The 24129-nt window shown below is 34.3% G+C and overlaps 1 protein-coding gene across 1 annotated transcript in view; it reads left to right on the top strand.

The window, feature by feature from the left end:
• CDKL5 (cyclin dependent kinase like 5) overlaps positions 1–24129 on the top strand; it is a 254855-nt gene that overhangs the window by 172396 nt on the left and 58330 nt on the right. Inside the window, exons 5-7 of the mRNA XM_072614215.1 lie at positions 5773–5909; positions 16638–16758; positions 19292–19351. Of these exons, the coding sequence (XP_072470316.1) occupies positions 5773–5909; positions 16638–16758; positions 19292–19351 (318 nt within the window). The remainder of the gene's footprint in view (positions 1–5772; positions 5910–16637; positions 16759–19291; positions 19352–24129) is intronic.

Raw genomic sequence — 24129 nt, 5'->3', positions numbered from 1 at the left:
CCTTTTAAATTTTATTCTCCCCTCCCCCAAGAAGGCTACAATTAAACATACAGATACACACATACATACATACACACGTGTGCACATATACACACAAAGATATACATACATGTACACATACATACACTTAGATATCTGTAATCCTACTCATATATAGACAGTATAGACATATTCATATATTTATTTGCCTTCCATTGCCCTTTCTTCGTAAGTCTGAGTCTTTTCATATTTTTCTGAGTCTACCATTTCATCATTTTCCTACACCATAGCAATACTCCAATTTTATACTGTCTAGTTATTCTAAGTAGTCTGAAACAATATTGATTAACATGGCTGACATATAGTATGGTTTCCCTATTTTTCTCTTTTGATTAAATCTATTTTAATTTTAACTTTGTCTGAGCTTATGATTACTACTCCTGGCTTTTTTCCTAATAAATTCTACTCCTCATCTTTATTTTATATTTGTGTGTATCTCTTATTTCCTTTCCCACCTCACTCCTCTACTTTACTTCTATCCACTACCTTGCCTCTCTCCTGTCATTTAATCTACCTCCCTCTAAGGATCCCTCCCATTCCTATTAATCTAAACATCCTTCTAAACCCCTTATCCTGTTCCCTCACCTTGCCTTCTAAAAATCTCTCTTAAACTCTCTACCCTCTCTACCCGAGTAGTAAGTTTCCAGAACTACCAACCCTCCTCCCTCATCTAATTCCTCTGTGTCAGTTCTTCCTCTCATACCTTATTTGTATACAATAATTACTCTTTTTAGTTGTTCCTAAATGGTTTTATTTTTTTAAAAATCATATTATACCCAGGTTTACCGCATTCTTTCTTATGAACTATCCAATTACTAATAACAGTCTTAGACATATGTTTTACATCTTCTCACATAAAAGATAGTTTGTCTTTATTATAATTAGCCTTTGATTTGTACCTTATATTTCTCTTGAATCTTATATGTCAAATCTTCTATTAAGTTCAGGGTTTGGGGTTTGCTTTTTATTTTAACAAAGTCCTGAAAGTCTGGCAATTCATTGAATATCCATTTTCTATTTATTTAGGATTATGCTTGACTTTGCTTGGTATGATATTTTTGGCTTCAACCACGTTCTTTTGCTCTTCAATATATAGTGTTCCCAGACCTATGGTCTTTCAGTGTTGCTGCTGCTAGATCTTGTGTGATTCTAATTGTGGCACTGCCATATTTAAGTTTTTTTTCTTAATATTTTATTTTTGAACTTGGGGTTTTGGAGTTTTACTATAATATTCCTCATCTGCAAAGTGATCTGGAGAAGAAAATGGCAAGCCAGTCCAGCACCTTTGCCAAGAAAACTGAAAGACTCAGACATGATTGAAAAATGCCTGAATAACAAGTGCCATGTCCTCCACAAAGCCTTGGACTGTGCCACAGTTGTTACTGCTCTCTCCTTCCTTAAATTACCTTATATTTTTTCCCCTCTCTGTCTGTCTTCTGTTCCCCAGTGGGAAGGAAGGAAATAAGCATTTATTATATACCTACTATGTGCTGGGCACTATACTAAGTGCTTTGTAAACATTAACTCATTTAATCTTCACAATAGCAATGAGAGGTAGGTACTATTATCCCTGTTTTACATGTGAAGAAACTAAGGCAAATACTGGTTAAGTTACTTGCTCAGGGTCACAAAGCTAGTGTCTAAGGCCTGATTTGAATTGAGATCTTCGTAACTGTATTCTATTCAGTATGCTACCTTAGTAAGTTTATAATGCCTATAAATGTTTAGCTTTTAGAGACTATTACCCTTTGGTCTTTTTCTTTCCAGTTCTTTGCACATAGTAGGAACTTAATAAATAGTTTTTGAATGAAGGATCCTCTCTTATCGTATCCATTAATTTCTGAATGCTTCCTCTCCAGTTTTGGCAGACAGTACAAGTAATCATTAATACCAGCTGAAAAGCCCTCAAGTGGGTCCCTTCTATATAGTTTTGTGGTAGAAATGGCTATCTACTGAGAGGACAATTCATTGAGATAGTTCATTAATAAATTTTTGGATAGTTATAATAAACTGTAGAAACAATTGAAAAGAGAGGGAAAAGGAGTTGGATTCAATTTAGCAAAATGCATAGTGTTGTCAGTGATTCCAAGATGCTCCCAGACTCAAAAACATATATACATATATGTGTGTGTGTATATATGTATGTATATGTACATACATACAACGCACATATATATATTTTTAAATCAATATTGTGCTAATTATGATATTTGGCAAGAAGTCATGAAACCCCACAGTGTTGGAAGAATCAAAATGTACTTGACTTAGTCAGCAATGAAGAGATTTGTAGTACGTATACGTAGGCTGTAACATATTCCTAAGGATTACTTGTATGCAGGAAATTACACTAGGAAAATAAGTGCATTTTAAAGGGAAAAATGTTGGATATGCCAGAAATTGAACATATTGCTTATGGAAACTTGGTTTGGTGCAATTCAGGGTACTTAATGAATGGTATACTTGTGGAGAGTCAAGATGAATTTTCTAAATGTGGTGATTTTTGGCATTATGATTTTGACAGTTTCTGTTTGGGAACAGACAAGAAAATCCTAAATCCTAGCTACTTTAACTACTCACCAGCACATCTCTAGGCCCCACTTTTGTACTTTACAAAATGAAAGGTTTGGGCGATATCATGGCCAATATTCTGTAATTCAGATTACAGGTGAAAGGAAAATAAAATGAAGCAAATACAGAAGTGCATCTCAGCAAATTTGGGAGAAAGTAATTACATGAGAAAGTTAAAGGTTTCCGTTCTTGATCTTGAGGCTGAGACTTCAATATGAGAGGTAGGACCATATCACAGAGGCCCTCGAATGTTAGAATTAAGTTTTTGGAATTAATCCTCTTAGCAATGGGGACTCATTGTGGCCTTTTAATTTAAGGGAGCAATAATAGACTGACATTGTTTAAAGGAAAATTTCTTTGACAGAAATTATTTGTATCTTCAATAACAAGACCACTAGATTAAGCAAAGGCTGTCTATAAACCTGTATAGCATTATACTCATTTTAAGGTTTGGGAACCTAATATTAAGGTATTATATGTCATTTAGCATTTTATAGTCTTGGGCATTTAATTATATACTGTAGCTAGTGGGCTGATAGATTGAGTTTACCTTTATGTACTGTGAACTTTGTAATTTGAGTTGCAGAATCAGTAAAATGTTCATGATAAGATTATTTGGCCATGTTGCCTGTTGTATCTCCTAGCTGTGAAACAGCTTTGCCAGGTTATGAGAAGAAATACCTCTGAAACTCAGAGGCAAAACCCCATTTTGGCACAGTCACTTCTTTCACAAGTGGCAAGGAGTCATCCTAGTTTCAATTAAGAAAGAAATTTCGATTCAATTTATTGAGTGCCTCTATTACAATAGTCATTTATATACTGCTCTTGGGTATCTTAGGAATGTTCAGTTATATTAACCATGTCTCTAGTTTCTCCTTTACTTCTACATGCTGTCAGTTGTTTGGCCTTTCCATTCATTATTACCACATTTTTTTAGAGGACAACTGGGAGTAATAGTGAACAGGCATAACTCAATTAATTCAGTTTTGATGCCTGTTAGTTGCTTTTTCAAAGGCTCTTTGGGAAAGAAACTGAAACCACAATTCTCAAAAATGATATTATAGTCTATCTATAGTTTTCATTTGCCTTTATTGTCACTTCTTTTACCCTAAATAAAAAATTGAGATGATTTCTACTCGTATGTTTCTACTCTGGAAAGTAGTGGAACATATGAGTATTAAATGTTTTTGCCCACTGCTTAGCACAATGCTTTGCACAATTTAAGCACTTAAAAGTGTTGGTTGAATTAAATTATATGTCACAGTTTTGCTTATTTAAATGCTCCTGGATACATGTTGAGATCTATAAGCAGTTTTGTCTCTAGATTGAATATTGGAACACAGACTGAAGATATGTGCAGATGTATCTGGACAGTTGAGGAACAATTACAGACAACCGATCATTGTCCTGGGCAACTCCACAGAACAAAACCGCTTCTCTTGCTACAGCTTTTTGTGGATTATTTGCAGCCAGTAGCAAATGACTGTGGTTCCTGGCAACAAAATAGATTTCCAGGATGCTCAATGTAATAAGAACTAAGGCCAATCTTCCACAGGCTTCTTAACTCTATCTACATATACATACCCTAATCCACCATTAAGTAAGATTATCTTCAGAAGTAAAAATATATATGTAATATTCAAGGAGCAGTGACTAGAAGTTGCAGAGGGAGGTTTTCATTTAAAGGACGAAAAAAAATACATTCCCAAAATAGAACTATTCCAAAGTAGCATTGGCCACCTCGGAAGTAATGAAGTCTTCAAGTAGCAGGTAGAAGATCAGGGCCTCAACTGAAAGAATTACTGTTCAGGCATTCATTGGACTAGGTAATCTCTGAGGTCTTTCTAACTCAGAAATTCTGATTTGGTGTCTGTTGATATGCATATTTGTTTCACATATATATGGACATTTGTGTTTTTTAAAAAAATACAGATGGAAACCTGTAATTATTCCTGGAACCAAGAATCATCCTTTTCCTTGAGTGAAGAACTCTTTTGTTAGAGAGTATGTAGAGTGCTGGACCTGGACTCAGGGATCCTTAAATCACCTCTGACATTTCCTAGCAGTATAACCATTGCAAAGTCATTTAATTTCTCTGCAGCCTAGTTTGTTCATTTGTCAAATGAGAAGGGCCAGATTAGATGGCTTCTGAAGACACTCCCAGCTTTCAACACTGTGATCCTATGATTTGAAAGGGACTAGAATTTACTTTCTTCTGGTTATCTTAAAAATATGAAATAAGTCATAATAATAACTGACATATATATAGCACTGTAATATTTGCAGATGATTCTATATTCCTTGCATCATTTCATCTACAAAAAAAATATTGTGAAGTGAGTAGTACTATATATGTTATCCCTATTTTATAGATAAGGAAACTGAATCTGAGAAAGGGTAAATGACATATCATAAGATCCTAGATTCAGAGTTAGAATGGACTTTGTACCATGGAGTTCAACTCCTTCATTTTACAGATGAGGAAACTGAGGCATAGAAATTTTGGATGACTTGTCCAGGGTCACACAGCTATTAAGTGACTGAGGTAGCATTTCAGTTCAAGTCTTTCTGATGCCAAGTCTGGTGCCCTGGAAGTCATGTAGCACACTGCTGGATGTAGAGTCAGGAAGACCTGAGTTCAGATTGGCTTCAGATACTTACTAGTTGTGAAACCCTTTGTAAATCTCTCAACTTCTGCCTGCCTCAGTTTCCTCAACTGCAAAATGAAGATAATAATGGCAATTAATCTCCCAGGATTGTTGTGAGGATTAAATGAGATAATATTTGTAAAGTGCTTAACACAATACCAGGTCATAATAGGTACTGAATAAATGCTTATTCTTTTCTCCCTCCTTATCCATTATGCCATATTGCCTCTTATTTACCCAGGGCCATACAAATAGGGTCTGAGGTGCAATTTGGACTCATCTCTTCCTGTTTTCAAGTATAGGCCTTTATCCATCATGTCACAACCATATGCCATTTAATAATCTGTTTCAGGGCTTTTCATGAATATGTTTTGTTAAATAGAAGTCATAGTTTTAACTTTCATTAGATTGGGACTTATTTTGGTGAACATGCATGTTTTTCTTCACTTGTCTAGAAGTGTTTTGCTTAGATATGAAAACTTTAATTTTCCTCTCCTTATCATTGTTTGGATTTTAGAAAATGAAGAAGTCAAGGAAACAACTTTACGAGAGCTTAAAATGCTTCGAACTCTAAAACAAGAAAATATAGTGGAACTGAAGGAAGCTTTCAGAAGAAGAGGGAAATTGTACTTGGTGTTTGAATATGTGGAAAAAGTAAGTAACATTCTGTATACAGGATCTTCTATTTAGAATGAATTCTAAAATTATTGAAGAAGCTGTTGCTCTCTACTGTGACTATAGTTATTGTTGTCATATACATTTGGTTTAAGCATTTTAATGTGAAGATATTGTTATTCATAATACTGATATAAGTACTATGACAAATTATTGAAATATGCACATTTTTATGAAATTGACATTTTAATGAAATTTTGTGATGTTTTTTAGAATTTAAATGGTGTTACTAATTTAGATTTCTAGCCCATAACATCTGGTAAATGTATTGTCATTGTATTTTATACCATATTTATTTTGAAATAAACCTACTGTAAGCCTCTGAAGATGTATGTGAAAGGATATACCTTAAGTAATTTATTCTTATCATAATCCTGTATTTAAAGCTTACTAAATACTAAAGTATTAAACAGTTATAAATACTAAGAATTATGACTAGATATGTTTGTTTCCTACATGCAGATTTTTTTCATTTTAATATTTCTAAATGTTAAATTTAACAGATATTATTAAATGTCTGCTTTTTGTCTGGTATTGTATCATTTTCTGTGCTAGAGACAGAATCATAGTTTTAGATGGTAGAATAGACCTTCATAGTTCATATTTTTTCAACTAGGTAAGGTATTTTCCAATTTTACAGATGAGTCAGTGAAAACATAGAGTTTAAGTCACTTTTGTAAGTTCACATATATAGTAAGAAGTAAAAGGAAAATTTAAATCTAGAATCCAGATCTCCTGCTTCTCAGTAATGTTCTTTCCACTACATTATGCTGTACTGGAAGCAAGACATTGTGTCTAACTTTGAAGAGATTTCAGGCTCATTGAGAGAGAGTGAAATAGGGATTGGAACTTTGATTTCATTGCTATAGAGAACCTTGAATGAGGAAGTTCTCTCTACCAATATAGAAAAAGAGAACATTACAAATGATCACTTGCCAAAATGTGTTGGTTGCAGACAGTGATTTTTATGGATGTGCAATATGTTTAGAGAAATCATTGGGAATTAATAGAGTTAGAGAAGGCATAGTAGAGGGAAGTGGGATTCCCTAAGATAGGTCTCTAATGGATCAAGTTCAGACCTTTGACACAGGCCCTCCAAAAAGTGGTCTCAATACACTTGATCTCAGCAAAAGTCTTGAGACTGGATGACTCTGCCTTTCACTTGTGCTCACTTTCTCCAAATCCTCTCATGAATGCTTGTGTTAGATTATCTTTCCCCTTATGTAGAACAAATGAAATGGATGCCCAAATAAGTCAGACCAATTAGTGGGCAAATCTGGGGTTTGGATCCAGGCAAGGTCTTTCCCTTCATTTCTTCTACCTAAATTTTGTCCCATAGACCTCTTGGAGTTAGAATAGTAATAGGTGACCTCTCAGGCTGTCTTCTAGCTTCTGTGATTGCATTCTCTCATTATTAGAGATGTCAATGAAGCACTAACCACTTTGCAATGTTAACTTGTTAAAAATTGCCTTGTTTGTTAGCAAAATCAACAGAGTAATTTTTGTCACCCTTTGATAATATTATCTCTATACTTTATACTAATGGAAAGCAACTAATACCCTGCGTTAATTTATGATTATATATCCCTAAAATCAAGTATCTGATTTGACTGTTTAGAAAGCATTATTTGTTTTAGAAAATTTCATAATTCAGTTTTCAGTAGTGAATAAGTTGTCCCTTTCTCCACCATCTAGAGAAGTATATTAGGTTAGTATCTGGTAATATAAAGTGCTGTTCCAAAATCACTAGTGTTCCACCATGTAAAGACTAGGACTCTGTAGGACCTTTCATTTAAAGTGTTGTGCTTTGATTATTTCAAAGAAATATCTCACCTTAAACTAAAGACAGGCAAAATCTTTTTATGTAGAACTGAGTAGTTATTGTACATATGGCCCTTCTTGTGACTATGGTGAGACAAACTTGTAAATAAGGCAAGCTATGTTCTTTTTTCCCTTCTGTTACTACAGTGTTGCTTCAAGTATGATCTTTCTACTTTAGATGGGGAGTCTTTGAGAAATTCAGTCATTGTGGATGCTAATTTGTTTAGTCTTCCCTGAGTCCACTGACCACATCCTTACCATGTTGACTGTCATTTTTTTGTAGCCATTGCATTTCTACTAGGATTCCTACACTCTTCCCACTAGGCACTTTTCCTCTTCTCTTATAATCCCTTAGATTAGCATTCTTAGATGAATATTACATCATTTTCAAGATGAGGGTAAAAAGCTAAGATTCTTATTTTACTACCCTTCTCAGTATCATAACAGTCTTTCAAAATGTGCAGGGAGAGAGAGAATACTGAAGATCTGAGTATCTATATGTGACAAAATTCTCCTATCTTGAAGCACTGGTAGATCTCTGTTACCTCCAGGATCAAATATAAGATTCTCTTTTGGGCTTAATAGTCCTTTTTGACCTGAACCTGTCCTATCTTTCCACCTTATAACACCTTTCATGTGCTCTGTGATCTAGTGACACTGGCCACCCTTCTCTTCCTTGCACACAACATTCCATCTCTCTACTTCATGCATTTTCCTTAGTTGTCCCCCATGTCTGGAACAACACCCCTCCCCACCCCGTATCCACTTCCCAACTTTCTTGGCTTCCTTTGAGTCTTAGTTAATGTCCTAGCTTCTTTAAGAAAGTTTTCCCTCTCTCCCTTAATCTTGGTGTCTTCTCTCTTGAGATTACCTTTAATTTAAACTGTATCTCTCTTGTTTGTACGTAGTTGTTTGCATATTTTCTCCCCTATTAGATTGTGGAGTTGCCTGAGAACAAAGACTGGTTTCTGCCTTTCTTTGCATCCCCAGTGTGTGGCACTGGCTCAGTATAGTTGCTTAATATGTACTTGTTGATGACTAGATTTCACAGTTTCTGTAATAATGGAAGTAGTTTTGTTAAGATGAACTCAGTGGTGTTTCAGGTTCTATAGTTAAGCTGAAATCTATTACTTGATGAATCTGTTTGTTTCCAGAAGTGAGAGGGTGGTCCTTTGATTTTTAGAATACCTACTATAATTTTAGCAGTGTTGCCATGAACCTGGTATATTCCTACCTACCCACTCCCAATTCTTTTCCTCCCACCAAGTCCCAGAACATTTTTTGATAATTCTCCTTCAGGTTTTCTCATTGCTACCACCCTCACCCTTTATGAAATATTACATTAGCCATCTTCCTAGTTTTCCTACTTTTAAGGCACTCTGTATAGCATCATCGTAACAGCATTGATTTAGAGGTTGAAGTGACCTTGGAGAGATCATCGGCTGTGTGTCCCTTAGCTATCTGAAGCTCAGCATGACCAAAACCAGACTCATTATCTTTGCCCTCAAACCCTACGCTCTTCCTAGCTGCCCAGTTTTTATTTATGGCACCACTGATCTCTCAGTAAGTCTTAATCACGGAATAGGTTTTGCTTCAGTCAAACTGAGACCTGTTAAGGACCTTAGCTTGAAAAGTCCAAGGGATCCCCACTGCATCCTGGGTCATCTCCAGTTGTCCTGATCTACATCTGGCTGCTGGACCCAGATGACTCTACAGGTGAAAATGAGGCTGGTGACTTTCTGTAGCCCTCCCTTACTTAAATCCAATTCACTTGCCTATCATGATGTCATGGTCCTCTTCGAGAAAGAAGGACAAACAGCAGCGGAACTCTAACTAGAAACCTAAGAGTCATCTTGAACTTTTCCCTTCCACTAACCCCACATGTCCAGCCAGTTGTCTAAATCTTATTAATTCTACCTTGCCAATATCTTTCCCATCTGTCCCCTTTCACACAGCTGCTATCCTACTTCAAGGCCTTATCACATCTTGTTTCAGTTATTGCAGTGTATCTTAATTGGAGCAGGAAGCTCCAGTTTCCACTTTCTGATTCATCCTCAGCTCAGTCACCAAATTTATATTCCTAAAGGACAAGTTTGGCCAGTGTCTTGTACATGTTGTTATTGTTCAGTTGTTTTAATTGCGTTCACCTCTTCATGACCACATTTGGTGTTTTCTTGGCAAAGATACTGGAATGTTTTGCCATTTCCCACTCACTTTACAGATGAGAAAACTGAGGTAAACTATGAGGGTCACACAACTAATTAATGTCTGAGGTTGGATTTGAGCTTAGATATTCCTGAATCTAGGCTGGGCACTTTATCCATTGTACCATGTAGCTGCCCATCTTGTACATAATAGTCACTTAATGCTTATTAATTAAGTGATTATCTCTCACATGCTCAAGGAACTCCGATGATTTCCGTTTGCTTTTAGGAAAAAATAAAGACTTACCTCATTTCCCTCTCCTGAAAGGTATAGCTTCCTTCAAAATCCTGACACAGATCTGATGCCTGATAAATGATTATTGAGTTGAACTGAATTTATCCAACCACCTTCCAGGATGTTCTGTGCTGTACTCTTATTATCTGATTAATCTTCCTAAAATACTGTATTTATCACGTCATTTCCAATTTCTTTTATTTTTTAGTATTTAGTTAGTTTTAGGTTTCAACATTCACTTTCAAAAGGTTTTGAGTTTTAAATTTTCTCCACCTTCTTCCTCTTTCACCTCCCCAAGATGGCATGCATTCTGATATAATCTATAGATGTACAATCATATTAAACATATTTCCACATTAATCATGTTGTGAAGAAGAATTAGAACCAAAGGGAAAAAACATGAGAAAGAAAAAAAAGAGAGAGAAAATACTATGCTTTAATCTGCATTCAGATTCCATTGTTCTTTCTCTGAGTGTGGATAGTATTCTACATCATGAGTTTTTTGGAATTGTCTTAATTCATTGCACTGTTGAAGAGCTAAGTACATGAATGAGGGTCATCACACAATATTGCTGTTACTGTGTACAGTGTTTTCCTGGTTCTGCTCACTTCACTAAGCATCAATTCATGCAAGTCTTTCCAGATTTTTCTGAAATCAGACTGCTCATCATTTTTTATGGAACAGTAATATTCCATTACATTATATATCACAACTTGTTCAGCCATTCCCCAATTGATGGGCATCCCCGCAATTTCCATTTCCTTGCCACCTCAAAAAAGAGTGACTATAAATATTTTTGTACACATGGGTCCTTTTCCCTTTTTTATGATCTCTTTGGGATGTAGATCTTGTACAGGTGTTGCTGAATCTAAGGGTATGCACAGTTTTATAGCCCTTTGGGCACAGGTCCAAATTGCTTTCCAGAATGGTTGGATCAGTTCACCACTCCACCAACAATGCATTAGTGGAACTCAGGTTTTCTGACCCCCAATCCTGGCATGCCTTAGGCTGAGGAGAATGTATAAGAAATATGACATGTATGAACAATTTTAGAGGCTTATAATGTAGTGGGGGAAATAAGCCATAGGTGTTAAGTATTCATGAAAGACATTGTATAACTGCCAAAATGATTGACAATAAAATCAGATATTGTCTAGTGCTTTAAGCTTTGTATTTCCCTTCCTAGCTGTGCTTCTGACTTTCTTGACCTCAGCATCATGCCTTACCTTCACTCTCACCTTGGAACTTCCCTCAGTGCTTGAAGCCTTCTCACTCTCGACCATCCATCCTTATCTCCACTCTTCTCATCCTGGAACATCCCTCTATTATAATGACTCCCTTGTCCCAGAAGCTGGAGTCTTTGGGTTTATCAAACAGTAGATTACTATAGTCATCTACTACTGTGACTTGTGTCCCTAACCTATTCCACTGATCCACCACTCTATTTCTTAGCCAGTACCAAGTAGTTTTGATGATTGCTGCTTTATAATACAATTTTAGGTCTGGAATGGCTAGGGGAACCTTCCTTTGCATTTCTTTTCATCAATTCCCATCATGTTCTGGATTTTTTGTTCTTCCAGACAAATTTTGCTATTATTTTTTCTAGCCCTATAAAATAATTTTTTTGGTAGTTTGATTGGTATGGCACCCAGTAAGTAAATTAATTGATAAAATTGTCATTTTTATTATATTAGCTCAGCCTGCCCATTAGCAACTGATATTTTTTTCTCATTATTTAGATTTGACTTTATTTGTATGAGAAGTGTTTTGTAATTGTATTCATATAGTTCCTGGGTTTGTTTTGGCAAGAGACTCCCAAATATTTTATATTGTCTACATTTGCTTTAAATGGAATTTCTCTTTCTGTTTCTTGCTGCTGGGCTTTGTTAGCAATATATAGAAATGCTGATGATTTATGTGGGTTTATTTTATATCCTGCAACTTTGTTGTTTCCCATTTCTGAAACCTTACATGGCTCTCAGTTGCTTGTAAGGTAAAGTCCAAATCCCTTAGGTTACAATTCAGGGCCTTCCAACTTAGCCTACATATATCTTGTTTATCCTAATCTACATGTGCCACCTCACCTACTAACTAGTATAAGTTATGTCTTCCATCAAAATGGGGCTACTCACTGCATTCTGAAGGGGTCTTGTGCTCATATCTCTTGCTACACTTCCTTGCTTTCAGAAGGGAGTTAACACATCGACTTCCCTACTTTTATGCCTTGCTGCCAGAACACGGTCTTACTTGAAAATTTTTAAATATTTTATTTAACTACTAATCACTGTAGGAATATAAAGATATTAAAAATAAGCAAAGGAACAAAAAAATCTGGAAAGCTAACTGCTCATCCTGGTCTTCCATAGCAGTATACATGGAACTAGGTCTTATTTATTTTTAAGTTTACTTTTACTAACTGCTTTATTCCTGATGTTGTCCCCGAAGTTAGCTAGTCTAGTCCCAAGTTAGTGCTGAAACAAGTACTAGAGTTTTTAGAACAGGTTGACTTAGTTTGTCTTGTTAGGATCAGCAAACCATTTTAAGATATACTTAAGATTGTAGCAAGTACACAAAAAGGGGATGTATGTGAAGGAGACTATCTTGATTTTTTAAAAAACAAATTAACATGTAGGTAGTTTATACAGATATCTCTTTTTAAAAGTTGCTTGTTTATTTGACTTTGTTAATTTACCAAAGTATCAGATTCTTTTTTTGTTTTATAATTGTGGTTATCTGATTTAGAGTGTGAATTCTCAATGCCTTAAGTTGTTCTTGATGATACTAGCAAGTAGATCTGGGAATAACTTCTAAAGTTATTTTAAAAAAATTAGAGAAGATTCTGGGAAGATGGTGGGATAGGTTAGAGAATGCCAAACTCTCAAGATTTTTCCCCCACGAAAGAGGTAAAATAGCACCTCAGAGCCTAGAGCAGCAAAAATAAATAAGGGGCATAACAGGGGTCTTCCTGGGACAGTAGGACAAGATCTGAAGAACAATCTCAGGATTTAGTTTGGTCCCTGTGAAAAATATACACCTCCAAGCTAGGTCCTAGATCCATTTAAACAACAAGCAGCAAGTCCTGGAGTTAGCAGGATTGGGAGGCTGCCTTGACCCTAGCCACAGGAACTTTTACCTCTGGGATACTAAGGGGATTTGTTCATCGGAGCCCAGGAAGGTTGAGGGAACCTCTGCTAACAAGGAAGACCAGACCCAACTGTGCTGCAGAGATGCAGTGTGAGAAGAGAAGGAACCAACACACATGCCAGATAAGTACAGAAGCAGTGGGATGGGAAGAACTGAAGATCTGAGGTCAGAGGCACCTTTCCCCATACTGCAGGAGTAGATGTGATTACAGAAATTAATCTACTACTACAAAAAAAAAATTGCACAGGCAAAGGAGAAAGAATTCAACCATGGAGAGTTTCTGTGGGAAGAGAGAAGACCAGAGTTCATCTTCAGAGGAGGATATTGAAGCAAAGAAACTCTCTTCTACTCCAAAGAGTAACGTCAACTGGTCACCTGGCCAAAAAGAATTTACAGAAGGAACTTAAAAAGAGTTTTAAAATCAAATGAGAGAGATGGAGGAAAAACTTTAAAAAACAAAGAGAACAATCCAAGAAAAACAAGATTTTGAAAAGAAAGTCAACCAATTAGAAAAGGAGATCCAGAATCTTAAGGAAGAAAATGATTCCTTGAAAATTAGAATTAGATGTGGGGAAACCACTGAAGTTATAAGAGATCAAGAAATAATAAAACAAAATGTAAAGAATGAAAAAATTGAAGAGAAAATGAAACAAGAAAAACAACTGATCTCGAGAACAGATCAGAAAGAGAAAACATAAGAATAATTGGACTACCTGAAAGCTATGATTAAAAAAAAAGAATCTTGATACACTAATATAAGAAATAATTAAAGAAAATTGTCCTGAAGTATTAGAACAAGAAGGGAGAGTAGAAAAAATCCACCAATTACCACCTGAAAGGTGAGGAATACCCACAGGAATAATATGGTCAAATTCTGAAACCCCCAGCTCAAGAATAAAGTATTACAAGCACAAGAAAAAAACAATTTAAAAAGCAGCGCGACAATTAGAATCAAACAAGACCTCGTACTGGTGACACTATATGTTGAAGAGAAAGAGAACTGGGGCTCTGGCAGCAAATATCATACCCAGCAAGCTAAGCGTAATCCTGAATGGAGAAAATAATGACATTTAATGAACTGTCAGACTTTCAGGACTTTGTTTTAAAAAAAAATGAACATAATAGAAGATTTGACCTAAAAGAGCCAAGAGAAATATAAGGTACATACTGAAGACCAATTACAAAGCATTCAATAAGGACAGACTGTTCACCTTTTATGTATGTAAAATGTATGTCTAGGCCTGTTATTAGTAAATTGGGTAGTTTGAAAGAAAGAAAGCTTTGGGTAGACTTGAGTATGACATGATTCTAAAAAGCAAAACTGTTTAGAAATAGGTAAAAAGAGTGATCATCCTCATACAAATGAGGTGCAAGAGGAAGAACCAACACAGAGGAATTAGATGGGGGGCGGGGGAGGGAGCAGAAGGGCTCTTAGTTCTGGGAACCTGCTTTCATTGGGAATGGGTTCCCTTATTTTGTATTTAAGTTTATAATATGTTTATTTTTCTTTTCTCTATTGTGTACTTAAGTTTTAGTATTTGTCTACTAATCTACTAAATGGTATTTAATGCTTATTCTATACTTAGTACTGGGAACACCAAGCCAAAAATCAAACATTCTCTTACTTCATCATTTTCCTGTCTAAGTTTACTTCCATAGGGGGCCTCTGTTTCCTCATCTGTATGATAGTGTAAGTTCAACACTGTATTCCTATACAAGAAAGTACTCTGCTTCTAGTATGTGTAATTATCTTATTTCTCAAGAGACTTTAACTATAGTGTCTTTGACCTATCTTAATTTTTCAAATATTAGGCATATTATTTTTTAATTCAGGGGACTTTGAGGTCTTTTTGGATTTTTATTTTTTTTGATTAAGTAATTTGTTTTCAGTTTTTTACAATCACTTCCATATATCTTAGATTTTTGCACCTTCCTCCCCGAGATGGCATGCAATCTTATATAAGTTCTACACATACATTCTTATTAAATACATTTTCACCTTAGCTATGTTGCATAGGAGAATTAAAATGAATGGGACAGACCATAAAACAAAACACAACACAAGAAAAAATGGCCTGCTTCATTCTGCAATCGAATTCCATAGTTCTTTCTCTGGATGTGGAAAGCATTTTGCCTCAAGAGTTCATTGGGAATTTTTTAGGTCCTTGCATTGCTGTGAAGGACAAAATCTACTAGAATAATTTCTCACACGCTGTGGTTATTGCTGTGTACAGAGTTCTCCTGGTTCTGTTTCTTTCATTCAGCATCAGTTCATAAAAGTCTTTTCAGGCCTCTCTGAAGTCTTCCTGTTCATCATTTTTATAGCACAATAGTATTCCATTACATTCATATACTACAACTTGTTCAGCCTCCCCAGTTGATTGACATTCCTTTGATTTCCAGTTTTTGGCCACCACAAAGAGAGCTGCTGTAAATATTTTTGTGCATGTGGGACCCTTTCCCATTTTTATGATCTCTTTGGGATACAGTCCTAGAAGCAATATTACTGGGTCAAAGGGTATGCACATTTTTGTAGCCCTTTGGGCATAGTTATAAATTGCTCTCCAGAATGGTTGGATCAGCTTATAGCTCCACCAGAAATGAATTAGTGTTCCCACTCTCCCACATCTTCTCCAACATTTGTCATCTTCCTATTTTATCACGTTAGGCAACCTGATAGATGTGGTGTGATACCTCAGAGTTATTTTGACTTGCATCTCTCTAATCAATAGTGATTTAGAGCATTTTTTCATGACTGTAGATAGCTTTAATTTCTTCCTCTGAAAACTCCCTGTTCATATGCTTTGACCATTTATCAATTGGGAATTCTTTTTTAAAAGAATGGGTTTTTTTCAGATTAACAAGGATACCTGTGACTCTAATCTATTCTAAAATCGTTATAAAGATGCGTAAGGAATTGTCTTGAAATGACATATGTCCAATATATTATTACCTTATGTGTTAAAACATTTCATCTTTATGTCCCTTTTCCATGGTAGATATTGTTAAGCTGTTTCTTTAGGGGTTTTGGTAAAAACATTTTCATAGCTATAGAAAAGAGAAAAGTACATGAGCACAAGGTTAATACTTGGACTAGTATTAGGGATTAATGGAATACAGAATACCATTTAAAAGAAAGTCATAGTTTAACGTACAATTTTGATTTGGTATGAAATACCTTCTAGAAAAAAGATTTTTTTTAAAAAAAAAATCATTGTGAAGTGAATACATTAGCATTTAGTAGAACTGTTCATACAAAATTTTTGAAAGTAGCTAATAATATCTATTTACTTGATGTTTAGAATATGCTTGAATTGCTGGAAGAAATGCCAAATGGTGTTCCACCTGAAAAAGTAAAAAGCTATATCTACCAGCTAATCAAGGCAATTCATTGGTGCCATAAGAACGATATTGTTCATCGAGGTGAGTGTGTAATTTTCTAAATTTAACATATCTCTAGAAATAGCTGAAGAGAAAAAATTCCAAAAAGATGTTAACAACATAATGTGTGAATTTCTCTTGTCTTAAAAATATGCAGCCGTAGTGCACAGACATTTTCATTCCAACTAAATAATGTGAGAAATTTGTTTTTCCAGTCAGCTAGTGTATCACTAGATGTTTGTGATGCAGAAAATGATTAGAGGTAATGACATACATGCTTTGTTGCCTGAATGATTAGATCCTTTAACAGCTGTGACAACTTTTGGTGGGGAGGATCCTACATACAAACGTTTTTAAAGCTAGTCCTGGATAAAGGAACGAAGAGGAGATGCTCAGGAGCCCTTGGGAATAGCATAACGGCCATAATTGTACTACTCTGTAGGTGCTTTTTGTTAATCTGTTCTCAGCACTTGCTTAGATCTGACAATACTGGTAATGACAATAGCTGAAGACACACATTTTGTGTGTGACCATTGTGGGCATTTATTTTATTTGACTACACCTATTTGGTCCAAGATCTTTTTTTTTCCCCAAACGGGGAAAGAGGAAGCAGAAAAAATGCTTGGCAAATTCAAAAAAAATTGAATTTATCTCTGCATTGGTTCTTACTCTTTGTGCGGAATGTTTTTATGTATTAATACATAGCAGATAATAAGAGAAAAGCAAACACAAAAAGTGGCTGGCATTTATATCATGCCAAGGTTTGCAAAGCATTCATTATGTCATTTAAGGCATGCAGTGAGCCTGTGGGGTAGATACTATGTGTATTTATATATCCATTTTTTCAGATGAGGAAACGGTCTCAGAAAGGTTATTACATCCTTTCTACCAACATTCCTCTCTCTGGATCAACATCTTTTAACTTGATATCTCTTCCTCCCTTCCTTTCCTACTCTCAACCTTGCACTAAGGATTCAGAACTTGACATCGGATAATTACGCTGAGGTCATAAAAGATTGTCTGGTGGATAGGCCATTAGTGTCAAGGAAAAGAGTAGTGAACCTTCAGACATAGTATTTTTCTTGTCCTTTACTAGTGTAAGGGATGCTTACTGACAGTGAAAGGAAATTATTTGTTCTGACCTGCCTTCTTTCAGTCCCCTCCATCTCCTCTCACTCTCCAGTGACAGATACAGCTAGACACTGATTGAAGCAACAGTGAATCAGGATTGCATAATTATTAGAGGACACAAATATTCTTTTAATTCTCATTCTAAAAAATCTCTAAACTGCTTTTTATTTGAACTCTTCCAGTATAATGAGATATTATTATGATCAAGTTCAGTCAAGTCAATAAACATTTATTATAGGCCTCCTATGTGCCAGGCACTGAAGCAATATATTTAAAGTGTTCTGCAAGCCTTAAAGTGCTATATAAATGTTAGCTTATTAATATTTATTGTCAGTCAAAAAAGGGAAATAATTAAAAAGTATAGAGGATGTGAAGAATATTAGCCTTGGTCATTGTGAATAAGAAGATAGAATATATTGTGCACTTAAAGGTCTTTTTCTGTCTTCCTCATCGCATTTGTTCTCTTCTATGAAAAATTGGCTAGATCAGCTGAGCTTTTAGTGACTGTTGTAATGATTAATTGCTAATAACATCTTGTCCTTTTGCATTGGTCTTGAGAATCTTAATAAACACTTGATTTAATCTCATTATACAGAGTTAGGAAGATATGGAAAGTGATAGGTCAGTTATATGGCAGATGTGAATGGAAACCAACAATCACAACCCTTAGAACATTGTGCCTCATGCACATTTTCATACCTTTATCATATGTTCTCGCTAATATGTTCTCTAATATTTTAATGAACACTTGGTTTGATTAAGCCTGTGAAACCTGTGAAACATTGTGGTTTGATTAAAAAATTTAAAAGCTTTGTGCATCTCAAGGGGGTATATTTAAATAATTTTTAATGGCCTCTTTCTCTATCCTCCTAGATTGTATTCTCTAGCATTTAGGATAAAAATCAGAGATGCTTTCTTCATTGTAGTTTATAATCAAGAATCATGTCAACTTGCTAAGTGTTTTGTATATAAGTTACAGATTTGAGAACTATAACAGTCTTACTTGTTAGTTTCTGTTTAATGAAAGCCTTCCACATTGTTTATACTGTATTGATTTTCTTATTCTTTGTTTTCCATCTTTAGAAATATGTAGTCATTTAGAAACATGTATATTAAGTCATTTTATAAAATTTATTTTTCTCTAACCATTTGATGTTTTCTGTTATATTTTTACCATGCTTTAGGGTTAATATAACACCCTCAAGATTAAAAGGGAGGAGGAACAGGGCAGTAACCAACAAAAGTGTTCTGAACTTGTAGTTTGCATGTTTTTTGAACAATAATTAATTGAAACATTAGCATATTTTGCATGAAACTTGTTTTCTTGATTTTTGACTTATTAAAATTATTTGGCTTCTTTTTAATTCAGCAGTTAAAATGAATAAACATTTATCTGATGAAAACTGAAAGTAGTTTACCTTCTTAAAACAATTTGATATTCCAGATATAAAACCAGAAAATCTCTTAATCAGCCATAGTGACATCCTGAAGCTGTGTGATTTTGGTAAGTTGAAAAGAAGTTGGCTCACATTCTTTATTGGAATGGTAAGGTAAGTTGTTTTTCAAGATACATTAAACTGCCATTTATCATTTGGACCTATTTAAGTTGAGAAACTTACTGTCATGTGTTCTGATAAGAAATGTATTATACTAGAAGTATTCCTGCCTTTGTATTATGCAAAATAATTTTCACTGTTTTGTAGATTTATAGTGTTCAGTATTTTTTACAATTATTTCTCAGAAGTCACATAAATGAATACATATGTAAACCCAGTACCTCATAATGCTAATAATGTATTTTCCCTAGGAACATAATGACAGATTTTTGAAAGATGGTAATAATTATGATGGGACTAATTTTTGTAAAAAGAAATCATTCATATGTGTATTCTTATCTGTATACATATCTTTGTATATGCATGTAGGCCTAAGAGATTTTTTTTAAAAATCGGTTTTCATTTATCGCCTTACTACCTCTTCTAATTATTATATTACAAATAGAATACTAAAAATAATCCATATGCGATTGAATAGTGTCATACTCAGGGTTTTGTATTTAATTTTTACAACTGTGCAAAGGAATAGAATATTATTTATTGAATGATCCTGCTGAATAAACATATTACTAGGCACTTTATAAATTCATGTTAAAATTATTGAGCGAAGTATATCCAAAACTATAAATTGGAGTCCCAGAGAAAACTTCTTTTATAAGGTAGGAAGTTTGACAAGCCCATATACTAAACAAGATAAACTTTATTTTAAAGCTTCATGATATTTTCATTTATGTAAAGTAATCAAAAATGCAAGTTGTTCCCAATGCCTAAATAAATGCAAAACTCCTTAAAATAATTGTTTGAATAGAGAAGTGCTTAAGCAATGCATCTAATACTTTTAAAATGACAGTATTAAAAGGGTTGTCAGTCTTGTCTGTAGGATCACTGCTTTCACTTGATGGGAACTAGAAGGGAAAAAAGTGTCATTTTAATTTAATAATATTTTACAAGACATTAAGTATACAGAAATTTTTTCCAGCAAAAAATTGTCCTGTGGAAGTCTTTAGTTTATTGTTGCTAAGTTAGTAAGTACATTTAGAAAGAATAGTTTCATGTTTAATGTCCAACTTTTTGGAGAACCTGTTATATCTTGCATCGTACTCATAATGGTAATAATCTAACTCATATTTGTTTAGCACTTTAGAAGTGACAAAAAGACTCCACTCACAACTACTCTGAACATAGGTAGTGTAGGATATTATTATCACCATTTTACAAGCAAGTGAATAGGTTCAGAGAAATTAAGGGGCAGAGATATAGAGAATAATTGTCTGAGCTGGATCTCAAACACAGATCTTCTAACTCCAAGTTCTGTGTTCCTTGTATTATACAGTACTTTTAGGCAAGGTTATATATATGGTGAATGTGAAAGAAATAAAAGACTAAATGTAAGAGACAAAGGATTTTCTCTTGAATTTTCCCTGCATATACTTAGAATTTTGGTTTTTAGAATCTTTATATTCCTAGCTGCCTTCTGACCCACAGGTGAGATTATTGCCAACTGAACCCTTTTGAGGCTTTATGCATATATATTATTTATATATAATTATATATTATATAATAGCTATATAATATATATTATATATTATTTATTGTGTATAGATATTTGTGGGTTCGTAAATTCTTTGAGCTCCAAGATGAGTGAAATTTCTGAAGAGAATTCTAAGTGGAAAACATGCTTATAGATTCTCTAATAATAGGAAACAGTGTTCTGCTGTTCTTGCAATACTTTTTTAAATACAACACCATTTTAAAAGTAAAGCATTTCTTAAGTCACTTGCAGAAATATATGTTATGCCACACTGTCTGCCCATAATAAACACTTTATTGAACTACAGTTAGCTTATCTTCCTACAGGGCCCAATCTTCCTTTTTATATTGTCAATCAAAAGGTTCTATTCAGAGATAGAAATAAATCTTGAGTCCTTCTGTCTTCCTACCATTGATAAATCTTTGCTTTATTAGTGTTGACATGCTAGTTAGGATATTCTTCCTGATGGATTTAGACACACTGATAGATTTTGATTTAGTTTCCACTGATTTTCGTTTATCATAGTATGTTGGTAGTAGAATAGCAACTATCAAAAGTATATCAGCATTTCATTTTTATTTTTCATCACAATCTTTATTTGGAAATATAAGTTTAACTTGCTCAAGATCCTCTTACTTTTCAAATCCTTTCTTGTTACTTGAAACTCTGGCTGTTGGGCAACACAGCTTAGAATGATCACCTGAATTTATTTCAGCACTAAGGGCTTTTGCTGCTTCATAAACCTTTAAACATCATTATTTGGTCTGTAGTATAGGTAAGATCCTGTTTTCCCTCTGCTGTACTCACATAGTCTTAAAATGGTCCTTTTATTTATTGACGTAAAGCAGATAGTACTCTGGTGATAACTATTTGCAAACAATAGGAAATTGAGTTGGGAAAGGACAGTGAGTATGTAAATTTTTTTGTGTTCTAAAACTATAGATTCATAGAGGGAACTTTATCTTCTTATAACTGCATTTGAATGCAGTTAAGGTTGTCCTAATAAAATTTAACATGTCTCAAAATATGATGTTGATATTTTATGTGTCTCTTTATCAATATAAATTTTTGGTAAATAATGCTTTAACAGGTAAATACCTCAGAGTAGCTATGATCAGAGTTACTTGCACAATATCAGTGATCAGGAAGAGACTGAGTCTCAAGTAGGATCATTTTACATTCTACTTTAGACTCTCAAATTTCTAATTTCTTAACCTGGACCTCAGATTAAGAGCTCCTGCTTTAGAACCTGGCTGATTATATAATTGCTGTACCCTAGTTCTTAACCTCTCAGTACTAGAACTGGTCACCTTAAAGTTACATTACCCTCTTCACTACCAGTCAGTTGACCCCTATACCATGTGTACTACCTATAAAATGACCAGGTCCCCACCTAAACTTAAGAGTGTTAATAAACTTCAGTGGTGTAGTGTGTACTACTTAGTAGAGCATTCCAAGGAAAACAAAACTGATAATATAAGTGAGTAAAGTAATAATCAAAACTTTGAAACTTTCTTAGATAATAAGATCTGAAGGCTCCATAAAATAATACCCAGTAGCCTTGAAAATAATATATTGAATTTGTTATATACTTAAAATGAAAAAAATTAACTGTGTGCAATAGAGATTCATGACTGCTTGTACATTCCTCTTTTTTGATTCTGTTTTGTGTATAGGAATGCTTATCTTGTTTAGTGTTTAAGTTGAAAATTTCTTTTAAACTCTTTAAAAAAAGTAATCCACTACTTCACTTTGTCTTCCCTTTGAGCTGCCTGACGGCATATCATTTTTTAACCCCTGCCAACCCAAATGTCAATAATTAAACATCTTTAGCAATCAGTAAGAATCTATGCTAGGTACTATAGGGGATATAGAAATCTATAACATTTGGTATGATATTTTGATGCCAAAAAGCTTTTAAGTGAACTGCAGAGATAAGAATAAGGGATACACAAGACAATACAAAAAATATAATAGTATAAAATTAAGCACTAAATTATGTAGCAAAGATTACAACTGCTATAGAAACTCTGTGCTTAAGGAGATTAAGGAGATTGCCAACATATTCTCATTATAAAAGACCACAAAATATTATACTGAGCATTTTGAAAAATACGTAAAATTTTATTTATTGTTCAGTGTATGGACAACCAAAGTACAGTGACTTCCTTTCAGTGATCTCTACATTTTTTCCCCTGACTCTCATGCTTTAAAAAAAATTTTTAAAGTAACAATAACAACTTTTATACAGCACTTTAAGATTTACAAGTTACTTTGCACAAATGGTCTAATTTGACTCTCAGAAAAAGCCCATCAGGTTGTTGAATTTATATCTCCATTTTACAAATGTTGAAACGGAGGCTAAGAGAAAGAAACTACTTGCTAAAGGTTACACAGCTGCTAAATCTCAAAGACTGAATTTGAACCTAGGTCTTGTTTTTTTCCCAAGTTCTTTTTTTTAATTTCTATTTTATTTTCAGTTTCAAATTCTCCCCTCCTCCTGCCCATTGAGAAACAAGAAATAGAATACTCTCTCACTATATGTATGAAGTAGTGCAAAAAGGATTTCCATGTTAGCCTCTTGTGGGAGGAAAGAAAAAAATATACTTTAGTTTGCACACTAAGTCCATTAGTCCTTTATGTGGATAGTATATTTCATCATGAGTCTTTTGAAATTGTGGTGGATCATTGTATTGATCAGAGTAGTTAAGTCTTTCGCAGTTAATTATCTTTATTACTGTTATTGTGTAAATTGTTCTTCTGGTTCAGGTCACCTCACTTTGAAGCAGTTTACACAAGTCTTTCCAGGTTTTTCTGAAACCATCCCCTTCATCAGTATAGTAGTATTCTTTCACATTCATATATCATAACTTGACCAATTGATGGGCATCCCCTCAATTTCCATTTCTTTGCCACCACAAAAAAGAGCTGCTATAAATACATATTATGTGATTCCTTTCCCTTTTTATTTGATCTCTTTGGGGTATATAGACCTAGTGGTGCTAGTGTTGTCTTAAAGGGTATGTACAGTTTTATAGCTTTTTGCACATAGTTCCAAATTTTCCAGAATGCTTGGCTTAGTTCATGGATTCATCAATAGTGTATTAATATATATATTTTCCCATGTCACTTCTAGCATTTTTCATTTTCCTTCCTTTTCATCTTAGCCAGTCTCATGAGTGTGAAATGGTACCT

This window comes from Notamacropus eugenii, chromosome 5 (genome assembly GCF_028372415.1).
Source record: "Notamacropus eugenii isolate mMacEug1 chromosome 5, mMacEug1.pri_v2, whole genome shotgun sequence".
Lineage (NCBI taxonomy): Eukaryota > Metazoa > Chordata > Mammalia > Diprotodontia > Macropodidae > Notamacropus > Notamacropus eugenii.
The sequence above is the reverse complement of the archived record's forward strand: the minus strand, read 5'-3'. Positions and strand labels throughout refer to the sequence as shown.